General features: G+C 39.0%; 1 protein-coding gene across 1 annotated transcript in view; it reads right to left on the bottom strand.

The window, feature by feature from the left end:
• Positions 1-26,789, bottom strand: part of tbc1d5 (TBC1 domain family, member 5) — a 377,143-nt gene that overhangs the window by 123,459 nt on the left and 226,895 nt on the right. Inside the window, exons 10-14 of the mRNA XM_052015950.1 lie at positions 20,752-20,854; positions 19,956-20,044; positions 18,859-18,909; positions 18,702-18,771; positions 13,884-14,056 (exon numbers count right to left, since the gene is read on the bottom strand). Of these exons, the coding sequence (XP_051871910.1) occupies positions 13,884-14,056; positions 18,702-18,771; positions 18,859-18,909; positions 19,956-20,044; positions 20,752-20,854 (486 nt within the window). The remainder of the gene's footprint in view (positions 1-13,883; positions 14,057-18,701; positions 18,772-18,858; positions 18,910-19,955; positions 20,045-20,751; positions 20,855-26,789) is intronic.

Here is a 26,789-nt window from a genome sequence, read left to right as displayed (position 1 = left end):
TTTTAAAATAGAAAATATCTGATCTTTAATTTAATTGACTTATTTTAAATGGAATCCAGATCAGGCACATTATATAGAGTGATAAAACTTGTGCAGTTAAATACATAATATGAAAAAAAGTATCTGAAATCTACGCAAAATTTGAGTGCTACATTTAATATTAAGAGCAAAAACCAGCCACTACATAAGTTATATTATTTTCACAAAAACACTAAACATACTTTTATTTTTAAGAACAGCAACCGATGGATGAATCATGCTGAACTACATGTACAATACCACAACCCTCTTGGTTCTTTGTATGTATGCCCTCACAAACATCTACAGTTCACCAAACATTCTCAAGTAAATTGTCTTACTTGAGCAATGACTGTGGCTTGAAAGACTAGTTTCTACTCAGTAAAGTGTAACATTGGCTACTGCTGCAATCCATCAAAATAAAAAGATCTCAAATGTATAGCTCTGATTTAGATCTCCATGATATTGGTAACAAATTTATCAACAGCAGCAGCTATATTTGCACTTGAAGGTTCAGGTTTTTTTGAAAGCAGTTGCTCCTATTGAAATTAAACTAAATGAATATGTTTATGCTTGGATAAACCTAGAGGTGAGAGAATGGAAATGTAATAAATGAAAATCAAAAGAAAACTCATTAACCTGAAACATTAACTTAGCTTCTCACTCCATAGATGCCGCATGACCTGCTGAGTGTTTCCAGCATTTTATGTTTTTAGAATGGAAATACGACGGCCTAGAAATTTAGTATACCCTAAAGGTCACAGCAGTTTGGGAATGGGGTGTGGGAGTAGGATAGAGGGCTTCTCAGAGCCACAGGCCCAGTTGGACCATTGCTGAAGGCAAGGGATGGTGGAAAAACAGACCAGTATTTTGGAAGGTTGGAGATAGATTAGGGCTTGGCATTTTTATATTGTCAGGAGAATGGAGGGATGAGGAGTGGGACCGGTGATTGTTGGTATGTTGATGATAGGGGCAGTGGGGTAGGGGGTAGGGATGGTGGTGTGGAAATAAATTGTTGACAGTGTTCTAAAAGCAGCATTGCAGGGAAAATTATGTCATCCTGTTCACTGCCACAAAGGTCATTCAGGCTTGGATGAGCCTGGTTGAACTTTCAGAGCAACGTAAAACAACATGGGAGTAGTCACTGCACCAGATTTTGCTGGATTCCAGTCAACCCCCATTTACATGGGCCAGATGTGGAGGGCTGATCTCACTGGACAGTGAGGTCTCATTAGCATTGAGACCTCTGATCCTCAGAGGCTGTTCTTGGAGACACAATATGCAGGGAAAGTGGAAGTGGGGGAAACAATAAAAATGTCTGTGGTAGGATGGAAGGCTAGAGGGATCAAATGACAGAAGGAATGATAGTGCAAGGCAAAAGCAGTCACAAATAAAACAAAAATTGGTTTATAGAAGTGTAAATAGGAGTAACAGATCAATTAACAGAAATTTTTGAGGCCAATTTTGAGACTAGGTGGCTGTGTAATGTGGCTAAAATTGAGGCCTCCTTGCTCTAGAAACAACAAGCCAAAGACAAGTCAAAGTGGAAGTGGATTGGAGGAGTGAACTGACAGGCAGCTAGAAGTTTGTTGCTACACTTGTGGACTGATAGGCTCAGCAAAGCTGCATTTGGTCTCCAAATCGACGGGCCTGCGATGTTAGTAGCAAACAGAGTATTGTAAATTTATTCACATTTAAGTTGCTGTTTATTAAGGAATGGATGCTTGGAGCTCTGGAGGTAGGGAAGTTAAGAGGTAATGTGGTAGGTGGTTAGTAGGTGCCGTCTACCACATTACCTCTTGAGTGAGAGGGTAGGTGGACACTATTAGGAGTGGACCAGGGTATCAAAGAGGATATGATCCTTTCACAATGTTAAAGTGGAGGAGGAGAAGGTATGCTTGGCAGAGGTATTATGGTAAAGTTCCTAATATGTTGAATGTGGAGATTTCTGGGATGAGTGTAGGTGTAGGATAATATGCAGGTTCTCTGATTTCACAGAAGCATAGGAAGTGAAGTGGCCTATTTAACCCTTTGAGCCTGGCTCGCACGATTCAACAAGATTATGGCTGAAATGTGACACCATGCCATATCCCTTGCTCTTCCCTTCTCCTTCTTCATGTCTTTGAAAATCTCTCTCAATATAAAAGTAATGATTAACTTAATCACAATTGCTGTTTGTGGGACAGATTTACACTCTGGCTTGTGAAAACAGTTGCTTCACAGGCACATCATCATTTCCCCTTGATGTACTTAAATATTCAAATCAAATCTCCTTTAAATTATCTTTCTACAATGGTGTGCTCAAAATGGCCAGGTTCAACTGTGGGTTAAGACAAATTTATTGTTAACACTTAGGCACTATATTCTAAGTTTTCAGTTATTAAAACTCCAATTATTTTGGCTGTTGAAATGGCCTCATTAACCTGTATTTATACTTTAAGAGAAATGTGCATTCGAACCTCTGGGTTTCTTTGCTAAGCCACACATACTAGTGTATTTCCAGTGATTGTATTCCTCATTTCCCACCCCTTCCCAAAAGGAGTCATTTCATACCTTCAAAATTAATCAGCCTGTTTCTTTTGCTAATGAACTAAAATCATTCTAAAGCCTTCTACAATCTACCTGCTTGCAAATCCTGTACTCATGTTTTTATATAAAAAAAATAAAAACTGCACCTTAGCACAAAGAGCAAACAAAGATCCAGCACCAGTCCCTGCAATTCTTGCTCCTCTTGCAGTCTTGGCAGTATCCCTTAGTCTTAAATGTTTGATCTCTGTCCATCAACTAACTTACTATGCATGCTACTGTTTGATCCTGCATCGACAATAGTTTTTTTGAAACATATGTCCTGTAAAACACGTTAGTGAACTTCTTCAAATAATCTATATTCACATCAAACATATTCCTCTAATCCTCTTCAAAAAAAAGTCACATTCATCCAATATAACTTGGTTTTAAGCACATCTGTACCAGCTGCTGTTGATCAACTGAAATATTTCATGGGGATGAAAGTAAGACTCTTCTTTCAAAGAGCAAAATAAAATAAAAGCACCATGCTTTTATTATTTATTGCAGAGGAAAACAATCAAAAAGCTATGTTACTGGCTCACAAATTAGTGTCCATATGCCATAACAAAAAGAGCAGACATGACTAAATATTTCATATGCCAGAAATGTGTTGGGAGTACTTATCAATAGTGGATAACTTTTAAATTTGCAGGCATCCCCATGGAAATTCTGACATCTGAATGCAAACCCCTGATTACAGGAAGAATGATTGTACCACAATGAAAGTAAAATCCTTGTCAAAAAAAGCAGTGCACCTTCAAGAGTACAGGGGCTCCCTAACTTATGGAAATCTGACTTTATGTAAATTCACCCTAACATTTTTAAAGCATTTTTCAAAAATGTAATAATAATACAATGTTTCATGGTATTCATTAATGACTGAACACAGTATATATTCCATTTCTTGAATTAAAGGTAGAGCTGGGGTGATTATTCAATGAAATGAAAGAATTATAGCACATGTATGTAGAGCAATATGATATGGGTTATGATAGACAATGGACATTTCTGACTTACTGAGAAATCAGCTTATGGACAGTTGTCATAAACAGAACCCTTATGTGACCCAAGGACTGCCTGTACTTCTTATTTTGCAATGTGCAGACATTGTTTGGTAAATAAATACTTGCAGCTCCCAACTAAATGACCATAAATTAAAGAAGATTTTGATATAGAAAAGAAAGCAAGCTGGAAGACACAAGTTGACCTAACAGTACATGCACCCAGCCTCCATCTTCATGCTATTCGGCTAAATGCCAGGCTGGGATTGTTGCTGATCAACAACAGTCGATCCAGCACAGATCCCTGAAATACACCATTTTTGCTCCTCTTCTGCTTTGGGGAGTACCTATCCATCAACCAATGTTATGGTGGCAAATGACTTTCCAACTTTCTACAGATACTACTATATTTGATCTTGCACCACTTGCCTTAGTTTTTTTCTGCAGCACATTTCCTAGAAATCACATCTTTAAATAATCTATGTATCGTATACTCTCAGAATGAGGGTGCGGATTGCTCAAGTATGCCAGTTGCATGAGAATTGCTCCAAGTAACATTATTGTACATCACATACTAGAATTCTATGCATAAATCTTTAAATAAATTGCTTGACTATTTATCATCTCCATACCTATTTAAGTAACAATGTTTTACACGGCAATTCTGTATTTTAAGCCTAACTAGTTTTTGAAATAAAATTATGAAATTGCTTAACATTCTCAGAATTTTTTGTCAGTTGCATGTGGATTCCAGATGCATAATTATCAGATAAACAAGAATTTACTGTACATATCTAATGCATCTAATTCAATCTATAGCCACTACTTGAAAAGTCAGTGCGTCTGGACTTCTGCACCTGTACACTACATCTGACTTTTCACTCCACCCATGATGAGTTCTGGGGTGTTCAGTAATATCATAGTGGCATACAGCACGGAAACAGGTTATTTAGTGCACGAAGCTTGTGTCAGCCATCAAGCACCTGCTGACACTGATCCTACACTAATTCCATTTTCTTCTCTCCCCAATCCCCTCAACTCCCACCACCACCTTGCACCTGATTCTACCACTCACGTACTCACTAAGGGCATTATGTAAAGGCAATTAACCTACCAGCCCACACATCTTTGGGATATGGGAGGAAATAGAGCATCTGGAGGAAAACCACATGGTTACAGGGAGAATGTGCAAACTCCACACAGACAGCATTGGAAGTCAGGACTAAACCTGGATCCTTGGAGCTGAGATGGAGCTCTACTAGCTGTGGCACTGTGCTGCCCAAGCTGAGGGAGTGGCAATTAATGAAACAATTAATGTCCAATTAATTGATGAAACAATGAAAAAACATTACTATACAATATAGGAAAAGTTATGTTCATTGTATACTAAAGACACTGCATGAAATAGAATATTTAAAAAAAACTCAAAATGATGAGATGTTGCTTTTACTTTCCATTTTGTATAGTACACTGTTCACCCACAAACAGCAGCTTCAAGATTCTCACAAAAAGGTGAAGAATATAGGCTAGAATACTTAGCATTTATTCATACCTCATTTGATCTTACAATACCAATTTAAATTTTATCTTCCTCTGTAATTCCTTGGCTTTTTGTTGGATATATATTCCAATTTTCCTACCACTGCTCATCAAAGTGAAAGTCACTTCCTGATCATGTATTCCATAATTTTGCTCATTCAACCATCCAGTTGTGTCTTACTTCTTATCCAACTTTGCTAGCTGGTGCTAATAACATTTATCTACTTGCTTTTATGGCTAACTATTTTAATTTATTCCTATAAACTTCGATTTGGATTCATGCAGAATCCTAAGACACACTCTGATGCCAATAAAATATGTTTGAAGTATAACAACTTGTATAAAGTAAGAAATACAGAAGCCAATGTATGCTCCTCTGCAAGGTCCCATAAAATGTGTTAACAACCAGATAATCTATCTTTGGTGATTTTGATTGAGGAGTACACATTGGCCAGGACACTGACTACCCTATAAAATAGTGTTGAGTTTCTGTCAGGGGTTTTTGAACACACCATCTTCTATCTTAGAACCAGGAGCACTACTAACTGACACAAAATTTAGAACATCAGAAATAGAAGGAGAAATAGATCAAACAGCCTCTCAAGCTTGTTCCACCATTCTATGTTTCCAAAAATCTACTGACCTCAGCCTTGAACATAGCCAACAACTGAGCATTCCAGCCTTCTGGAACAGAGTTCTTGTGTGAAGAAACATCTCATCTCAACCTTACCCTGAAACTGTCCCTGGGTTCTAGGCTCTCTTGCTGAAGGAAAGAGTCTCTCAGCATCTACCCTGCCAATTTCTTTCAAATGTCTCCTAGCATGTATAGACTGATCCTCCTCTCTTTGTAAGATGACCCCCAAATCCAGGAACCAATTTTGAGAATTTGCCATGCACTTATGCCAACACAAGTTAGATTCTTTTGGCAAGGAGACCAAACTTCCTGATAGTACTTCGGATGAAGTCTCAGCAAAGTCCAGTTCAATCTCAGCAACACCTCCCTACTTTTGTATTCTAAATCCTCCCAAAAAGGCCAGCACAACAACTGTCTTCCAAACTGCACATTGTACATGCATGTTGACTTCCTGCATCTCAAGAACCAGCTCACAGAGATCGCTTAGTGCATCAATATTTTCTCATACCATAAGAAGTATTCTGTGTTTCTATTCTTACTACCAAAATCAATAATCTCATATTTTCCCACATTAAATTCCGTATTCTATTTCCTTTTCTCACTTAACCTGTCTTTTCAGATCTGTCGCCTCCTCACAGCTCACCTTCCCATATCCAGGCTATTGTTATGATGACAAATAAGGCACAGCACATTTTTTGGACTATCGTCTAAAGTAACCTAATGTTATGTTACACATTTCCTTAACTCACAACTTAGTGCAAACATTGTTGGGACGAATGTTTTTGAAAGCCAAAATATAAAAAAAATGTTCTTCAATACTAAATAAGTTTCCAGTTCTCGAAAAAAACAGAACCATTTGAGGTTTCCTGTTTTTAATAAAATGTTTGTGGTTTAGATGTTTAAGGAAAGCTTAACCACAAAATTGTCAAATACAGTAGTTCATTAGTGTAATACTTGTTATTCTAAAATTTTATGGGTTTAAATTTGTATATCAAATTGCATTTTTATTCTTCATAGCTATGTGCAATTTCATCCTTTCATTATTAAATGCAAGGAACTGGTGTAATGACATACTGAGAAATTATATAAATCCTGGCCTATTGAGCAATTTAGAAATGTAGTTACTGATGTAACACAAAAACATGGTAAAACGTTCTAACCAAAGGTTGTGTCAATTTTAAATTCAGCTAGTCATAGAGTCATACACAGGCTCAATCACAAAGAAGGCATGCCAGCGGCTCTACTCCATTAGGAGTTTGAGGATTTTTGGTATGTCACCAAAGACTCTTGCAAATTTCTACAGATGTATAGTGGAGAGCATTCTGACTGGTTGCATCACCTCCTGGTATGGAGGCTCCAATGTGCAGGATCGAAAGAGGCTGCGGAGGGTTGTAGACTCAGCCAGCTCCATCACAGGCACAACCGTCCCCACCATCGAGGACATTTTCAAGAGGTGGTGCCTCAAGAAGGTGGCATCCATCATTAGGGACCCTCACCACATGGGACATGCCCTCTTCATGTTACTACCATCGGGGAGGAGGTACAGGAGCCTGAAGACTCACACTCAATGTTTCAGGAACAGCTTCTTCCCCTTCGCTATCAGATTTCTGAACGGTCCATGAACCCATGAATACTACCGCCTTATTCCTCTTTTGCACTATTTATTTATTTTTGTAACTTATAGTAATTTTTATGTCTTTATGTCTTGCACTGTACTGCTGTCACAAAACAACAAATTTCAATGCATATGTCAGCGATACTAAACCTGATTCTGATACAGCATGGAAATAGGCTCTTTGGCCCAAATTGCCCATGCCAACAAAGATATCCATCTGAGGTAATCCCAAATCGTCTGACCAATATACTCAAATTTTATTTCATTGCAGCAATACAGAGGACATAAGAAGCAGCAGGACTATGCCATATGGTCCCTCAAATTTGCTGTAACATTAAATAAGATCATGGTAAATCCTCTATTCAAACTCAATTTCTTCCCCCGTCTCCATATCCCATAACTGCCTTAGCTGTCATTATTTTAAAGGCTTTGGTTAACACATTTTTGAAACTGAGCACTCAGAGGCTTCTGGTATAGAGGATTCCAGAAAAAATTCTTTACTGAAAGAACTTTCTCCTTATTTCAGTACTAAATTATACTGCAATTGCATGTTAACTTTCAGTGAGTCTCTCACTTTTTAAAACATGTTTTGTTTTATTATCTTTTGAACAAAAGTGAACAATACTGGATTTCTCAAAAATGTTTCATTTGGCATCTTTGGGGTCCACTGAGTTAACCTGTATTCCATTTGCAGGCTCTCTGTATCCACCTCACAGACCATTTTGCCAGTTTTAAATTGTTAACCAGCTTGAATATGTTGGATTATTGTTTCCTCTTTCATTACACTGTAAATAGAGGGGCCAGTACAGATTCTTGTGCCTCTGTCCAAATAACAGGTTGCCACTTATTTTTATTACCTAGATTGTTTTCTTTTGATCAGTGCTCAATCCAACCCTGAAAATCTCTTCTGACAGAGTCTCAGACCTGAAACATTAACTGTTCCTCTTCCCACAGATGCTGCCTGACCTGCCTAAGTGTTCCCAGCATTTTCTGCTTTTAATCCCTATCCAATCCTGAGAGTCCTTGCTTGGGACACCTTATAAAATGACTTTTGAAAATATAGATGTGATATAGTCACTGATACCAGCTCATCTATCTTGCTCATTGCCTGATCAAAAGATTTACGTTAGATTTGCTGGTTCTCGTTCATAAAAACACATTGCAGAAAGTTGGACTCTCCACTCACAAGCTTTTTCTGCCACTGGGCTTCATGTACATGCACCAATTTCCCCACAGTAAAAGACAACATGCCTAAGTTTCCACCACAAGAATAACAACTTCCAAATCTTCCAAGCCCTACATTAATACAGAAATAATGAAGACAGGACTAGAGAATCTGGCAGACTCAAGAGATGAATCCATTTATTGGCTGTGGTAATCAAACGTTCTGAGATGGGTACAATTTCAGTGGCTGCAATTGTGACTGAGCAGTCTCTTTTAAGGATTCCCTCTGCTTTCCCTTCATGAGGAGCAGGCTTGAAGAGGTGCCCCAAACTTGGGATATCTCACCTAGCTGATACACTCTCCTATTTGACTTCACCTTACTTCAAACAAGGATTCCATTCCATTCTCATAGCTTTTCTGGTTCCACCATATGTGTTCTGATGGCAATGCCTTCCATACTAATACTTGCAAGACGTTTTCCTATTTCCTTAAATGTAGTTTCCCCTCCTCTACTGCTGACAGGACTCTCAGCTGTGGCTGTTCCATTTCTCACACTTATGCTCTCCCAATCTCCTTACACTAGCCCAAGGATAGGGTTCCCTTGTCCTCACTTTCCATCCCACCAACCACAGATTGGTAGAATTTCAGATGGCAATGAGGAGGTGTGTAGGAGTGAGGCAGATTGGCTGGTGGAGTGGTGTTGCAACAACAACCTTGCCCTCAATGTCAGCAAGACCAAGGAACTGATTGTGGACTTCAGGAAGGGGAAGTCGAGAGAACACACACCAGTCCTCATTGAGGGGTCAGCAGTGGAAAGGGTGAGCAGCTTCAAGTTCCTGGGCATCAACATCTCAGAGGATCTATCCTGGGCCCAATACATTGATGCAATCACGAAGAAGACACGCCAGTGGCTCTACTTCATGAGGAGTTTGAGGAGACTTGGTATGTCACCAAAGACTCTTGCAAATTTCTATAGATGTACGGTGAAGCATTCTGACTGGTTGCATCACAGCCTGGTATGGAGCCTCCAATGCACAGGATTGCAAGAAGCTGCAGAGGGTTGTAGACTCAGCCAGCTCCATCACAGGCACAACCCTCCCCGCCATTGAGGACACCTTCAAGAGGCGATGTCTCAAAGCTGTGGCACCTATCGTTAAGGAACCTCACCATCAGGTATTGCCCTCTTCTTGTTACTACCATCAGGGAGGAGGCAAAGGAGCCTGAAGACCCAAACTCAACGATTCAGGATCAGCTTCTTCTCTTCTGCCATCAGATTTCTGAACAATTCATGAACCCATGAACATTACCTCGTTATTCTTTTTTTGGTACTATTTATTTATTTTTGTAATTTATAGATTTATATGTCTTTGCACTGTACTGCTGCCACAAAACAACAAATTTCACGTCATATGTCAGTGATAATAAATCTGAATCTGAATCAATGGATCATTATTTGTAATTCCCAATACCTCCAATGCGATGCCACCAATAGAGTCCTCTTCCCCTCCCAGCACTTTGAAAGGAGCATTCATTCCTCAGTGTCTTGGCCCATGCTTCCTTCTTCAACAAAACCCATTCTCCTTCTGACAGTACCTTTCCATGTGATCCCAAGAGATGCATCACCTGCTCTTTCATCTCTTCCATTCCTGTCATCCAGTGACCCAAACGCTTATTCCAGGTGAACCTGTGATTTACTTGTACTTCTTCCAGTTGAGGGCAATGCATTCAGTACTTGTAATGTGGTCCTCACTCCAGAGGATAAAGCGAATGCAGATTGAGTGACCACCCAGCAGAACACCTCCATCCAGTCCAGAAGATGGAGTCTGGGGTTCTAGAAGCTGTTTCCTTCAATTCTCCATCTCACGCTCTCTCTAATCTTTATAAAAGCACATTGCAGCAAGTTGGACACCTCGAGTCACCTTAAGTCTTTTCTGCCACTGGGCTTTGTGTATGCATATGAGTCTCCCCACATTAAAAGAAATTATACCCAAGTTTCTATCACAGTAATACCATCTGTTATCTGAATCTTTGTCCTCCTACCCTGTTCCAACTAAGTTCAACTTAAGCTCATCTTCCCACCTGGTACATTACAGCCTTCAGCCTTCAACATCTCAAGAATTCAATAACTTCAGTTTACAATTTTCTCCTCTTATATTGTTTCTCACATACCCAGCATTCAGATTTTTGTTCCTCTTCTGGATTTCATTTGTCTCCTCTGAGTTAAACCTCTTCCAGAATACCTCTACCACCCTCGTTCACTTGGCAGCATGACCATTTGTGTCATTCAAGCTTTCCTGGTTTCCATCCTTTTGTTCTCCCCATCACTTCCCACTTTCTCTGCAACATAAAATTTGTTTCGTTTCAAACTTTTTCTTGTTCTGATGAAAGAATTTTGACCTGAAATACTAACTCTGCTTTTCCCTCCACAGCTGCTTGACCTGTTCGGTATTCCCAGCATTTCCTAATCTATTTCAGATTTCCAGCGTCTGCAGCATTTATCTTTAGGGTTACTGAGTAACCCACTCCTGCCTGGATCACACTCTCTGTGCTTGAAACAACAAAAACGTAGTGACCTTTGAAACATGGAATGCTTACACTCCAATGAATAACAGATAATGTATAATTGGGAAAAAAACTGCTGTAGTTGTGAGGGAATTTAAGAAAAATAACATCAATGTCAATGGCCTGAGTGAGATAAGGTGGCTGTCAGCTGAAAGAAAGAGTGAAAGGAAGAAAGACTGCAGCTTTTTGTGAAAGTACAGTGACAGACATGTTGTCTTTGCAATTAAGAACAAGCTCATCATTCAGCATTCAGAGCTCCCTGTAGGAATCAATGACTCCTAGTCAGCAACAGCCAATCTGCTCATGTCATCCGTGAATACGCCCCAATGGATAATGTTGACAAGAACGTCATGGAAACAGTCTACTCAGATCTTGACCGCACCATGACCTTCTTCAATACATTTATTGACTTGACCCGCACTGCCTTCTGTGGTAGAGAATTCCACAGGGTCACCACTCTCTGGGTGAAGCAATTTCTCTTGATGCTAGTTTTGCATGGAATATCCCACACTCCGAGGCTGTGACCATTGAATCTGGACTTTCCAGCCTTTTGGAACATCGGCCCTCCATCTGGTCTGTCTAGCCATTAGAATTTTATAGGTTTCTATGAAATCTCCTCATTCTTCTGAACTCCAGTGAATTTGAGCTTAATCAACCCAAATATCTCCTTATATGTCTATCCTGCCATCCCAGAAATCAACTCAGGCGACCTTTGTTGCACTCCCTCTATGCTAAGAGCATCCTTCTTCATGTAAGGAGACCAAAACTGCATGCAAAATTCCAACGCTGTCTCACCAATGCTTTGTACAAGTGCCAAAAGACATTCTCACTCCTGCACTCAAATCCTCTTCTAATTAAGGCTGACATACCATTTGCCTTCCTAACTGCAGCTGCTGTTGAACTTTCAGCAACTGGTGTACAAGGTCACCCAGGTATTGTTGCACCTTCCCCTTTTCCCAATCTATTACCATTCAAATAATAATCTGTCTTTCAGAACCAAAGTGGATAAACTCACATTTATCCACATAATCTATGTATGCGCCCACTCACTTAAATAGTGGAGACATACATCAGACTGAAACTAGATTCATGAACTTTAAAAAAAGGCTAATTCCATTGGTATGAGAGATAAATTGGGTTAGGTAGACTTAGAAACTGCATTAAAAAGTTTTCCTGTTGTTAAACAATGAAAAATACTTAAAAGAATATGTCAGAATTCTCAATGAGTATCGCTTTGATTGTGGAATAAACATTCCATTGAATAAGTGATCCAACTGTGTCTAAAGGTAAGAATAGATTAAAAACAAAGGTTTATAATAATGCCAGGATGAGTAGTAGATCTGAGGACTGGGAGAATATCAGAAATAAACAGAAGTTAATCAAAACAGTGATAAAAGGGGACAAGATGGAATATGAAGGTAACCTGGCAAGGACTATAAAACAAAATGCAAGAACATTGAAAGTACTAAAAAGAAATGGGCGGCATAAGCAGCTGTCACCCACTTAGAGAAAGGAACAGGAGAAATTTTACTGAGAAATAAATAAATGGCTGAGTCATAACATTGTATCTGTTTTAACAGGAGAAGATAGAATAAATAGATAGAAACTTGTGGTCAGCCAAGGTTCTAATGAAAGGGAGGAACTTAAATGAACTAATAGAGAGAAAACACTGGAGAGGTTAATGGGATCAAAAGCTGACAAATCCCCTGGATCTTCAGGCCAACATTCTCCAGGTCTGAAAGTGGTGGCACCAGTGTTACCTTCCAAGATTCACTAGGTTTTGGATTTATCCCAATGCAATGGAAGGAAATAAATGTATCACTGCTATGGAAGAAAGGGAAGCGAGAGAAACCAGTTAATGGGATGATAAATCTCAGAAAAATCCTGGAATTCATTATGAAGAATGGCACAGTGGACACAGCTTATATGAACACAAGTTACTAAAGCAATTGTTTTCAAGTCAGTACACAACCAAATTTCAACTGGAGTCACACGTCGCCTCTTCACAGAATGAGGAAGTTAATCTTAAAAAGAATTAAAATAAATCTGTATCCTTATAACTATGATTACAGTATAACAATTTAGGCTCAGCTGAAGCTACCTTAACAGCTCATTATTTTTAAACATATAACTTAATAAATATTAATCTTAACTTTGCAGTAATAACAGTAATTGGCATTACTATATCATCCGGTTTTAAAATCTGTTGACATACTTATTACATATGACATGGACATACTTGAAAGAATTTCCAAAACCATTTCAAGTGAATTATACTGGTTCACACCCTGGTACTTAATGGTTTTCTCGCATGGACAGAATAAATGCAAAAGAACTTTCCCTTTGGTAATTGTGGAAAGAGGCTACACAATTAAAAAATAAATGTAATATCATCTCCAATTTATTTTCTGTTCTAGTATACATGGAGTTATTTTTTTATCTGTGCCTTATTTTATGAAATAACCATTCCTTATTCTATAATTCACTATTAAATGGTGCAGCTCTTATTAAATACATGACAATAGAAATTTGTTCTCAGTTGGATGTACAAAACTATGGCACTGTAACATGGGTAATATTGAACTCCATTTCTGAAGCTACAAATTGTGATGGATTTAAAATTTGGAAGCTGAATTCAATGTGTGCAAGTGACATTGCATGTTTTCTCTTTGCAACTAAGGATGATTTTGTGCGCAATAATACTTTAGATAACTTGCACGATGAAACCATTAATAATTATTTTAACAGAGCAAAAGAAATAGAATAACAAAGCATCACTTACATTCCATAAATCTGAGGAGCTATTTCTAGTCGATTAAGGTGCATGTAAAGCTCCGTGTCATATTTTTTTAATAACTGATCTTGAATGCGATTCACTTTAGAAACTATAGCAAGCGATGGTCCCAGATCCTGAGGTCTTGCAAATGGTACAGCTGTGACCATCTCTTCTTTACCCTGAAGAGATAAAATGAGCACCCAGATCAAAAAATTAAGACTTTATTGCATATAAAAATATTTCACTGTATCACTAAATAGTAATTTTATGAGCTTTGTAAATTTCTATTAAATCTCTATTAATTCCAATTAATGTTACTAATGAGATTTCAAAGCCAGTACCATGTGATGGTAACTGATACTGTGACCAAAGTCCCCTTGATTAAAAACCATGAATAGTAAACCACTCACCCTAAAGTAAAAAAAAGCATCACTTTATTCATTTATTTAATAGTTACTTGCTCCTTCCTAAACATGTAATATAAATAGCACTGTCCTTATCTCCTGCTTTAAATTCTTATTGCTAGTGTAATTACAAGTTTAAATTGTCAGCCTGTTCTCAGGTCATCAAGTACTCTTGTAAAGAAATAACCGCAATCCATTTTACAGAGCTAACTCCAAACCAACATTCTTAATTTAGGATATAAACGAGGATACTGAAATAAATGCTGCGGAAATATTTGCATGAATTTGTTTATTCTATTTCCAAATGTACATGTACTACAAAAAATCCAAACACAGGAATTGTACATTGCTAAACTAGCAATTAGAGAGCACAGGTTTCACTGCTGTCACAGCAATACATATTTTTATTGAAGTTTCAGGCCTCTAACATTCCAATCTGTTGTCAAGCTATCGGTTTTCAAGGTTCTCATCTGCAGGTGGAACACACATCCTATTTAAACATTATTCATAGAGTCATGGAGACATACAGCTTGGAAACAGGCCAGTCGGCCCTCTACACCACGCAGACCAGTGTGTACCCATCCACACTAATCCCATCTCTTGAGTATCCTTACTCCTTACTGAACTAGGATACCGACTATCTTCCCTGGGCATCTGTATTGCCCACAACCAGATACTACTAAGGGCACTCCCACGCTCACCAGGCAAATTCAGGACTAATGAGAATATAAAGTACATCTAGAAACTCACAGGGCATTGTCATAAAATCCCAATGTTATGTTGGTGTGCCTTTTGTACTTGTATAAATTTTTTATTATGAATAAAGTTCATTATTGAAATAAAAATAAACAGTTTTCATTGAACCTTTTGCCGAGTACATCAGGAAGTACATGGGCATAAGAGGGGTAATGTTACCAGGGAGTGTGGGCAGCCAGCCCAAAGTCTCCCTGTACATGGATAATATTGTGGACTTCTGCTCAGATCCACAGTCTGTCTATGGATTGAATAGCACCTGTGACCAGTCTGAGTTGGCATTGGGTGCCAGAGTCAACCACAAGAAGAGCGAAGACATGCTCTTTGGCAACTGGCCTGATTGGTCCTCTGTCTCCTTCAACCTCAGGTCTAACTATCTGAAGGTGCTAAGGATCTGATTCAAAGGGGCCAAGGTCTGTAACAATAATTGGTTGGGGTAGAGAGGCAAGGTTAAACAAAAATTGGGACTGTGGGAGAGGTATTGTCTCTCAATAACTGGTATGAACCTGGTTATTAGGTGCGAGGTGCTCACTGTGCTATTCTACTTAGCGCAGGTGCTGCCCATTCACCACTCCTCTGCCCTGCCAGTCATCCAAGCCATCTTCCGATTCTGGGGATCCAAGCTGACCTAATGGGTCGCAGTGCACAAATTCCTAGACGTAGGGGGCAACATCACCCTCATCTTGATGGCCACCTTCGTGTGTGGCTGCATCAGGTTGTGCTTGAAATCAAAGCACATGGACACCAAGTGCCGCTATGTGCTGAGGTTCTACCTCTTGCTGGCGTTGCGAAAGATGGGTCTGGCCCCATCACTGCACAATGTCCCAGTTAGCTGGAACTTGCCACACTACCTATGCTTCGTCGAAACATTCTTCCAGAAAAACACCTTGGACCACAAATCAACCAGACAGTGGTCTGCACGGAACTGCGGGACAAAGGCACGATGGATCCTGTGGGTAGTTCCCTAAGCAGACTGTCCAGATCATCTGGCAGAATGCCTCATCACCAAAACTCACCAACAAGCTCCAAGACCTCACCTGACTGGTGGTGAGAGGGGCCCTTCTTGTCAGATCCTTTCTGCAAGGTCAGAATCTCATTCCCATTGCATGACTACCTTTGGGGCAGCCGGGATGAGGAGGAGCCAGTCGCCCGCCTCTTTGTGGACTGTGTATTTGCAAAAGGTCTAGAGAAGAACACAAGTGGCTTTGTCATGGTTTATCCAGAGCAGCTGCATAACAGAGGACTCTCTGATCTACAGGCTGATCCCAGGGACACATGCATAGACAGGCATCAAGTTCCACTGGTAGATCACCAACTCGGTGATAGACCACCTTTGGTCTGTCCGAAACTTGCTGGTCTTCCAGCATGAGATCTCCATAAGGGAATGTTGCCGACCAGCACATTCCAGGCTGCAGGAGTGTGTGCTGAGGGATGCTCTGAAGCTCAGTGCAGCCATTGCAAAGGCTTGGTGGGGAAGGACTGTACTCCAGGGTCCTTTGGCCACTGTACATTGAAGAGCTGGGTCTGGTGTGGAAGCCCATCAAACAACCTAAATCTGTATCAGCTGAGGGGGACGTCACCTGAGTGGCAATGGTGCTTTGTATGCAAAAACGTGCTAACACTACTAATGTATAGAATTGTTAACATTGAGTATATATACTGAATGATATTACAAATGTAAAGAGCCACGAACATTTTTTTTCTTTTATAGTTGCGACATACTTGATATCAGTATGTAATACTAAGCTGCACTATTTCACGTGGACAAAAGTTTAACCAAAGAGGTAAATTTTAAAGAGTTCTCAAAAACTGAAAAGGTTTAAGGAGGGAGCTTTAGAACTTAAGGCAATTGTGGAAAAGACACCAATGGTGGTGCAATTAAGTTCCAAGATAAGAAATAGATCGCAGTTGGAGAAAGGAGGAATCATTTAGGACTGGGGGAAGTGACAGAAGTAAAAAGGTCACGGTGGGTTTTAAAGCAGAGCTGAGAATTTTGACATTAAGTTGTTATTAGACTGGGAGCCAAAGTAGATAAATGAGTCAAAGGAAATGTTTTCATTTTGTATATTTCAAATAGATCGCCCCTATACATGCATTTTCAAATACATTAGATAATGTCTGACACTAAACACGTCATGACATAGCCTAACATACCACATCACGACGTGTTTACATGCCTGTGCAGCAAATAATTTATCAGGACCAAATCTGTGCATTCACATTCCTCAGAACCTCATTTCCCCAAGACTTGTAAATTTAAGAAAATACTTATTAAGTTGGTAAGTAATAACGTTTTCAGACTACACAAATAATTGGTGACCAATCATCCAGGAATCAGCTGAACAAAAATCGGCAATCCTAATCATTTAGCATGATTGGCCAGTATTTCCAATTTGGCATCAGCTATAAAGTTGGACACCTTGGCCAAAATTCTATTGTCAAAGTCACTTATAACAATAAGAAATATTGGCTTTAACACCGATGCCTATGAGACTTCACTAACAACCAGTTTCCACTCTCAATTCTTTCCACATCTTTCAGCCAAGGCTCACAGGTCTGTGATTTGAGAGTTCATCTCTTGCTCCATTTGATACTTTCCAATCTATTAGTCTGCTACTTGATTACAATTAGCTTTGAAAGATGTCAGGGAGAAAATTTACCATCTCTTCAATCAATTAGAAATATACACTTGGATACAAATTGTTAGAACCCGAGGCCTTGTTTAGCTTTGATTTTTTTAAGTATTTCAACAGGACCTGCTTTGTGATACAAATTATTTTCTGTCTGCTCTCTCCAATTCATACTCTCTTCAAAACCCAGGCCATTTAGGGTTACTGTTCTGGGTCATGTTTTGTTTTCTCCATTCTGAGCTCTGTCCAAGATATCTATTTTTTCACAAGATTTTTTCCCAACCCTAGATATGTTCACATTACATAATATTGATCTAACAAACTAAATATTAGATCTGACCTTTTCTGTCTCCTTCATATGACGGTATCCATTGAAAAGACATAGGTAAATAAAATGTACATGATTTTATATTAATCAGTACACTGCCGCCCAAAGAAGTCAAACGATGAACTTCTGATGAGGCAGCTGCTCCGAAACAGAACATCTGTTCCAATGATTGTTGCTGGCAATTTTGAACATTACTTGTACTTTTGTTCCTGAACAGAATAAGAAAAAAACCCTCCTGGTTTTAAAGAACCACTGACTGTAAAGACAAAATTTACTGTTGTGTACTTTGTACCAATTTTCCCAATTATCATTTCTCTCTCTCTTCCCAGAATGAATGGTTAATTAACACATTTCCTACAACCATACTCACTGGAGAATTGTTTTTGGTCAGAAATATTAAGATAATTAGTATGAACTGTTGTCTTCAACAAAAAATAAACTGTGAATTCAGCAAATATCACCGAAGGTGCAATAATATTTAATCTCACAATTCTTTTTTTGTAATATTTACAAATAAAGAAACAAACACACCTTGAATGTAGCGATTAGAACTCGATAATCACAAATGGATGTAATCAGGGAATCAGAAATCAGCATTTCACACAAAATTTCAGAAATAATTAAGTAGCTTTGTATTGGTAACTCTAGAGGAAAATACGCATCATTAAAAACATAATTTGCAATAAACAGATGATTGACATGAACATACCTTTCTTATTTCTCTTTCAAAACTTGAAAACCATGGTTCTGCAGTGTCCATAAGTTGTGAAAACATTGCACTGATGAGAGAATAAGGTACGTTTTAAAAAAGTTCTCAAGCAAAATGAAAACAAATATGTATTAAAATTTTGTTTTTTTCTACTTACTAAGCATCATGTTCCAAGAATTCAGGGTTCAGGAGAGCTTTCATTTCCTCACTGTAGAGATATAAATCTGTAAATTAGTAAAATATTCTTTTCTACATCAATAAATTCAGTTATGTTTGCTGCCTGACCTATAAAAATTGCCAAAATCTACAATACATGTACACATCAGACATCAATAAAAATAGCTCTTTTTATAACGACATTTTACAATGGTAGATACCAAGACAATTTCTAGCAGTGTAACTAAGATTATTGACATATTTATCTTTAGATTAACCCAATGAATTCTCCCCTCCCCCTCATAAAACCAGCTTCATACATCCATTGAAATTTAGTTTATTTGGTATAATGAAGCCATTATACACCCTCCAGACACAGTTTACTACTCAAGTGTGCCGGGAACAATACTGTCATTGCAGATGCTTTTTCCTTATCCCAAGATCTATCATTTCCATGGAACACCCTGGAAATATTAGTCAAGATTGATATCTAAGCTTTGTTATTTTTGTGACTCTTGCAGTATGTATTATCAACTATATGGAACTCTGGGAAACAACTGTGTGGTAGGTTAAGTGACTAATCTAGTTGTTTTATATTAGTTCCATTTATGTAAGTGAAACATTCTTGTGATGAAAACATTGTGGTCAATTAGGAACAATTGTGTGGGGGTGGGGGGTTTAAGATGAGATCATAAAAACCATAGTCATATTTTTCTCTTTTTTTTCCCTTCTCCACCCCCACCAACATTTATCCACTAGAATCCGCATTACCCAAAGGTATATAGACTAGCAGTTGATGTGCTTTAGAAATATAGGAAAACATCCTTTATCTCAGACCATATATTTTCTCTCCTCTAAATTACCAAACAAAAAAGGGATACTTGCACCCCTGCTTTTATAAGTGCAAATATTAGTAAAGCTTTAATACAGTGATAGGATTGCAGTAAATTGACCAACTTTTTACAAGGAATGCTTCCTCTATTAAGGATTGACCTGTACTCTGCATAAACTGTAAAACTATACCTATTATAGGGTGATTTCAACTGCAAAATCTACCATTTTCAAAGATCCAGCACTTATTTATAAAAAAAAACTTGCCTTGGATTTGCCGTTTCACTTGCATGTAAAAAGGCTTGGTGATCACAGTGCAGAATGAAGATGAGAGGAGCCAGTAATTCGTGCATACCCTAAAAAGTTTGCATTACAAAAAAAATTATTCCCAATCAAATGCTAAGAAGACACATATTCTGGAAATGGACTGGGTATCTGAAAAATGCAATCCATTCGCTGGGTCAGCAAATCTAAGCAGTGCAATAGTTATGCAGACAAGGCAGTGTCAATCTGAATTTCTCTTTGCTGATATAGATGGAACTGTAGCGGAGTCCCAGTGTATTTTGTTTTTGAAACTTTTAAGAGTTTGCATGATATACATCATACAAATTATTTAATTATTTCATTTTGCTACTATTTATATGTCCAGTCTGGTCTAAAAATACAAATGAATTGTTACCTTCAAGTTGAGTTGCCATAGTAAATAGACAAATAATTAGAGATGTAACCTTTCTAACAGCCTCATGGACATTAAAAAAAAATGACCTTGCTCTATGATTTAAAGGTATGCTAGAAATACACTCGAGAAATGACAGAATAATTATTAATGAGAAAGTCAGTAAATGTAAATGCATAGAAGTTCCTCCTGCAAAAATCCATGAGAACACAACACAAAAACATATGCAATGTATAACTTGCAGCAGATTTAAATGCTTTAGGGACAGAATGTTATGCCCAGAATGAATGCATATTTATTCTTAGTAAATGTCACAAGACACTTTTTCTCACAGTCCAATTTTAAACTGCTTAATTATTCAACCAAACCTGTACAGTATTTCATTACCTGCTTGTAAAGCAGCTGCTCATTTTCTCTCGCATAACAAAACAGGATATCTGTCAAGATCTGCCTCACACTTTCCTGTTGGAAATACTGCATTTCAGGAAACCTGAAAGACACAACATCTCAGTTATTAAAATAGTTGTTGACGCACATCATTTGAATAAATGTTGTTCCTTTTTCTTCCCTATACAGGCCCATTTCAGCAATCCAACCAGATGACCTTTTGTTCATGTTATGATGGCCTTATGATTCTACTTGAAACCAGCTAGTTTGTAATTAAAAATAAAAGAAGAAAAATTACAATCCAAAATATATTAAATCAACTTGTAAATATTAAAATCAATTCCACATACACATTAATCAGAAAAATTAATGGTATTTTAACCTCCTATAAAAGCAAAAACACTTGGGCACCATGAGTGCCAGATGTACTGAATACCTAACAATATGAGAGAGGATGTATCATATGAGCCTGGGCAATGAGTGCTGTCTTGTCATTTAACTGAGCAACTTCACCGTTGAACTACAGTGTCCCTCCCTACTTCACATTTAAAAATAAAACCTCTCAAGATATAGATATTATTAATAACACTTAATTTCATGCCTGAGGTGATATTGACAGACTGCATTCTTGAACCAATGTGATCCTTGCAGTGATGGTGTAAGACAAGATATTCTAGAATCTTTATTAAATAACACTGAAGAAACTCAAACAGGAAATTCAGAAGCCTTTTTACCCAGAATGTGGTATGGATGTAGAAATAACTACCATGGGGAGTAATGAAGATGCCCGTTAGGGACGCATAATGATAAGAGGAAATTAGGAACAGAGGGTTATGAACCAGATAAGAAAGGTTGACTTCTAAACATTAAGGGGAATCAAGGAAAATAGGGTTAGTGCAGGAAATTGGCACTGAGGTAAATGATCAGTCAGAATCTTATTGAATAGTAGAGCAGGCACAAGGGGCAGAATAGCCTCCTCCTTCTTCTATTCCTTATGTTCTTATAATGAACACAGTATAAACACCTCTAACGATTATCTGGGCCAAATGTCTGTTTTGAGCATGGTCTATGATACAAAACTATGACTCTAAGAATGCAGAGAGGCTTCATGGAGACACACAAGTCAAGTGTATAGGCAAGGGCATGGCAGAGAAGGACTGGTAGGGTGAAGGAACCGTGGGTGACGAGAAAGGTGGAACAACCAGTTAGGAAGAAGAGGGCAGCATACATAAGGTGTAAGCAGCAAGGATCAGACAGGGCTCGTGAGGAACATAGAGTAGCAAAGAAGGAGCTTAAGAAAGGGCTGAGGAGAGCGAGAAGGGGGCATGATAAGGCTTTGGTGAGTACGGTTAAGGAGAATCCCAAGGCTTTTTTCTCGTATGTAAAGAGCAGAAGCATGGCTAGGGTAAAGGTAGGTCCGATTAAAGACAAAGGTGGGAGGATGTGCCTGGAAGCTGTGGAAGTGGGTGAGGTTCTCAATGAATACTTCTCTTCAGTATTCACCAAGTAGAGGGGTCTTGATGATGCTGAGGACAGTGTAGGTGAGGGTAATGTTCTAGAGTATGTAGATATTAAGAGAGAGGATGTGTTGGAGTTGTTAGAAAATATTAGGACAGGTAAGTCCCGGGGGCCTTACGGAATATTCCCCAGGCTGCTTCGTGAGGCGAGGGAGGAGATTGCTGAACCGTTGGTTAGGATCTTTGAGTCCTCATTGTCAACGGGGATGGTACCGGAGGATTGGAAGGTGGTGAATGTTGTCCCCTTATTCAAAAAAGGTAGTAGGGATAGTCCAGGGAATTACAGACCAGTGAGCCTTACGTCTGTGGTGGGTAAGCTTTTGGAAAGGATTCTAAGAGATAGGATCTATGACCATTTGGAGAAACATGGACTGATTAGGGACAGCCAGCATGGCTTTGTGAAGGGAAGATCTTGCCTCACAAGCCTGATAGGGTTCTTTGAGGTGGTGACCAGGAAGATTGATGAGGGTAGTGCAGTGGATGTGGTCTACATGGATTTTAGTAAGGCGTTTGACAAGGTTCCGCATGGTAGGCTTCTTCAGAAGGTCAGAGGCCAAGGGATCCGGGGAAGCTTGGCCGTGTGGATTCAAAACTGGCTTGCCTGTAGAAAGCAGAGGGTTGTGGTGGAGGGAGTGCATTCGGATTGGAGGGCTGTGACTAGTGGTGTCCCTCAGGGATCGGTTCTGGGACCTCTACTTTTTGTGATATTTATTAACGACTTAGATGAGGGGGTGGAAGGCTGGGTTAGCAAGTTTGCAGATGACACAAAGATCGGTGGTGTTGTGGATAGTGTGGAGGGCTGTAGAAGCTTTCAGAGGGATATTGGTAGGATGCAGAGCTGACAAGTGGCAGATGGAGTTCAATCCAGAGAAATGTGAGGTGGTACACTTTGGAAGGACAAACTCCAAGGCAGAGTACAAGGTAAATGGCAGGATTCTGGGCAGTGTAGAGGAGCAGAGGGATCCGGGGGTTCATATCCACAGATCACTGAAAGTTGCCTCGCAGGTGGATAGGGTAGTTAAGAAAGCTTATGGAATGTCAGCTTTCATAAGTCGGGGGATCGAGTTTAAGAGCCACAAAGTGATGATGCAGCTTTACAAAACTCTGGTTAGACCATACTTAGAGTACTGTGTCCAGTTCTGGTTGCCTCATTATGGGAAGGATGAAGAGGAGATTTACCAGGATGCTGCCTGGATTAGAGAGTATGGATTATGAGGAGAGACTAAAGGAGCTAGGGCTGTTCTCATTGGAGAGAAGGACAAGGGGAGACATGATAGAGGTCTACAAGATATTGAGAGGAATAGATAGAGTGGAAAGCCAGCGCCTCCTTCCCAGGGCACCAATGCTCAAAACAAGAGGACACGGCTTTAAGGTATTGGGTGGAAAGTTCAAGGGTGATGTCAGAGGGACGTTTTTCACCCAGAGAGTGATTGGTGCATGGAATGCGCTACCTGGGGTGGTGGTGGAGGCTGATACATTGGACAAGTTCAAGAGATTGTTAGATAAGCATATGGAGGAATTTAAGCTAGAAGGATATGTGGGAGGAAGGGGTTAGATAGTCTTAGGTGTGGTTTGAAGGGCGGCACAACATGGTGGGCTGAAGGGCCTGTATCGTGCCATATTGTTCTATGGTTCTATAACATGAACAAAATGTAAAATAGAAATGAGTTTTTAAATGATGGGAGTTCAAAAGGTCATGGAAAACAGGGCTTTCAACCAAACATGGATGGATTTGGGGTTCAGAACAGCCTAGGCATCCTTGTACATGAATCACTGAAAATTAACATGCAGGGAAAGCAAGCAACGAGAAAGGTAAACAATATGTTGGCCTTTACTGGAAGAAGATTTGCGTACAAGAGTAGAAGCATCTTGCTCCCATTATATAATGCCCTGGTGAGACTTCATCTAGAATATTAGTTTTCCTTCCTTAGGGAGGATATATGTGCCATTGAGGGAGTGCACCAAATGTTCACCAGATTAATTCCTGGGATGGAGGATTTATCATACAGGAGAGGTTAACCAGATTGGGCCTATTCTCTCCTGAGTTTAGAAGAATGAGAATTGCAGTGATCACAACACAAAATAGAAATTGTTGGAAATACTCAGCAGGTCAGTTAGCATCTGTTTTGATTTCAGACATCATCTGCAGTAATTTATACTACTTTCAGATACTTGTATGGGAATAGCCATGGGTTGCGATCACTGCCTCTGACTACCATGACCATCTTTTTCTATACGACTTAACCCATTGGGAGTTTTCCTCCTAACCCTCAGTTTTACTGGACATCTTTGGTGCTGTATTCAAGTCAAATGGCACCTTGGGATCAAAAAGAGTTCCGCTCATATCTACCTTGAGAGCATGGTTCTGAAGAGGTCAAGAACCAATTGACTGTGAATTAAGGTATGGAGAGCAAAGTAGTGTTGTACTGATGTCAGGATTAACTGTATATGTTTGCTGATGACTAAAAGTAGATTGCTTTGGACTAATAAACTATGTTAGGTTTATCTTGGTTTTCATGAACGTAACAGAATTGCAGTATGTCTGTGTCATGGTACTGGGATAACCTGGCAAGGTAGGTAGCATCAGCATTACAACTAATATGTTCCGTTGCATCCGAACATTTAACCACATTTTAATGGAGTGAACTTATCTGACAGTATACTTGGAATATAACAAATGCCACAGTATTCACTGAATACACTTGTAAACACGATAACGTTAGCTAAGTTCCTGCAGTTCAATTTGGTAATGCTGGCGCTAAATTAGCATTGCACAAGGACTGATTTCATGTTCTACCTCTCTGCATACTCCTAGCATATGTGAGGGGTACTGTGGAAAAAATGCATGAAATAGAACTATAGAATGAGTAACAGCACAGATAAAGGCCAAGCTGACGCAAGGGCAGCATATCTGGCCTTGTTCTTCCCTTGCAGTTCTGCAGTTTTCTTTTTCTTTCAAATATTGATCCAATTCCCTTCTGGCCTCCACCATCATGTCAGGCACGGCATTCCAGATGCTAATCATTTGCTGAGTAACTGTCATATTGCTTTAGGTTCTTCTGCCCATCCCTTAAACCTGGGCACCCTGGTCTCAAGTCATCCATCAATGGGAGTGTTTTTGTTTGGATCGATTCAACAGAGCCATTGTTATTTTGAATATCAGTATCACATTTCCTTTCAATCTTCTCTCTGTAAAATCCCCACTTCTTGAGCTTTTTTTTTGTCCCACGTGCCATTTTATAAGGTTTATCCTCTTGAATAGTGACTTCTGAATCTCCCCTACCACCTTCAAAGAATCAGAATCAGGTCTATTATCACTGACTTATATGTCATGAAATTTGTTGTTTTGTGGCAGCAGTATAGTGCAAAGGCATAATAAAGATAAATACAAACCTGGGTATTTTCTGTTCCTGCACCTTTAACATTGTAACCTATATATTATGCTACTTCTCCTCATTCACTGTACTAATATATATCACACAGCAATTTTCTACCTTAAATTTTATCTGACACTTTTCTATCTATTCCTTAAGATTGATTATGTCCTATTAGAAGAATATCCAAGCCTGAGTTGCACAAAATTGCAGTCGCAATTTGCACACAAAAATGAAAAACGCATTGCCATCCATAGTGGTGAAATAGCCACAGAACAATTTGCACTTAAGTGTGTGAGTGAAAGAGCACTTGTGGTTGGGAGTGAGCTGTTAAAAAATTGTAAACAGATTGTACTAATTACACACTCATGTCAGCTTTTTGTTCGTTTTGAATTATATACATTGCAATGTGAACTTCAAGAAGTATATTAAACTTACAGAGATTGCAGGTGGGGTAGGAAGAAAATAAGCCAGGAAGGGCACACAGACACAATGTGAAGAAGCAGTATGTGAATTTCAAAACAAACAAGAAAACATCAAATTCAATGATTACGGACATCTCTTTAAAAAGTTAAAGCCAGTTGTCTCAGACATGAGCATTTAGCATTACCCATTCACAATGAATGCAGTTCTCCACCCCATTCTGCTAAATTCAGGGCTCCTTTCAAAATGAACCTTCCCACACACAAAAATTACAGTACCTCAAAAGTAGAGAAGTTCAATACATTGCTTCTCATCTCAACAAAACTACTCATAAGAAATCCCAGATATTATATACCAACTGGTATATTTTACATAACATTTTGTTGTATATTCTCAGCTACAATACGGATTTATGTGCCCTATTTGGAGAACTCAATTATGGCTTGCACAGTATAATGGCATCATGAAACTCTATTTCCTGGACACCAGTAAAAAATCTCAGAATAACAAATAACAAGAACCGAATTTGACTTTATTTAGTCCTTCATGATTAATGGCAGAACACCCCAATGACAACAGCATTTCCTGTATTTCACTCTGAGCAATCCACTAAAATATAGCAATACACAGACAAAGATATACATACCAATAAGCACCATTCAACTGAACCACGGCATTTAAAATTGTGAGCATGTGAATGCATGAGAAGCCCACTGTACTTGTT

This window comes from Pristis pectinata, chromosome 5 (assembly GCF_009764475.1).
Source record: "Pristis pectinata isolate sPriPec2 chromosome 5, sPriPec2.1.pri, whole genome shotgun sequence".
Taxonomy (NCBI): Eukaryota; Metazoa; Chordata; class Chondrichthyes; order Rhinopristiformes; family Pristidae; genus Pristis; species Pristis pectinata.
This window is presented reverse-complemented; position numbering and strand designations above follow the sequence as displayed.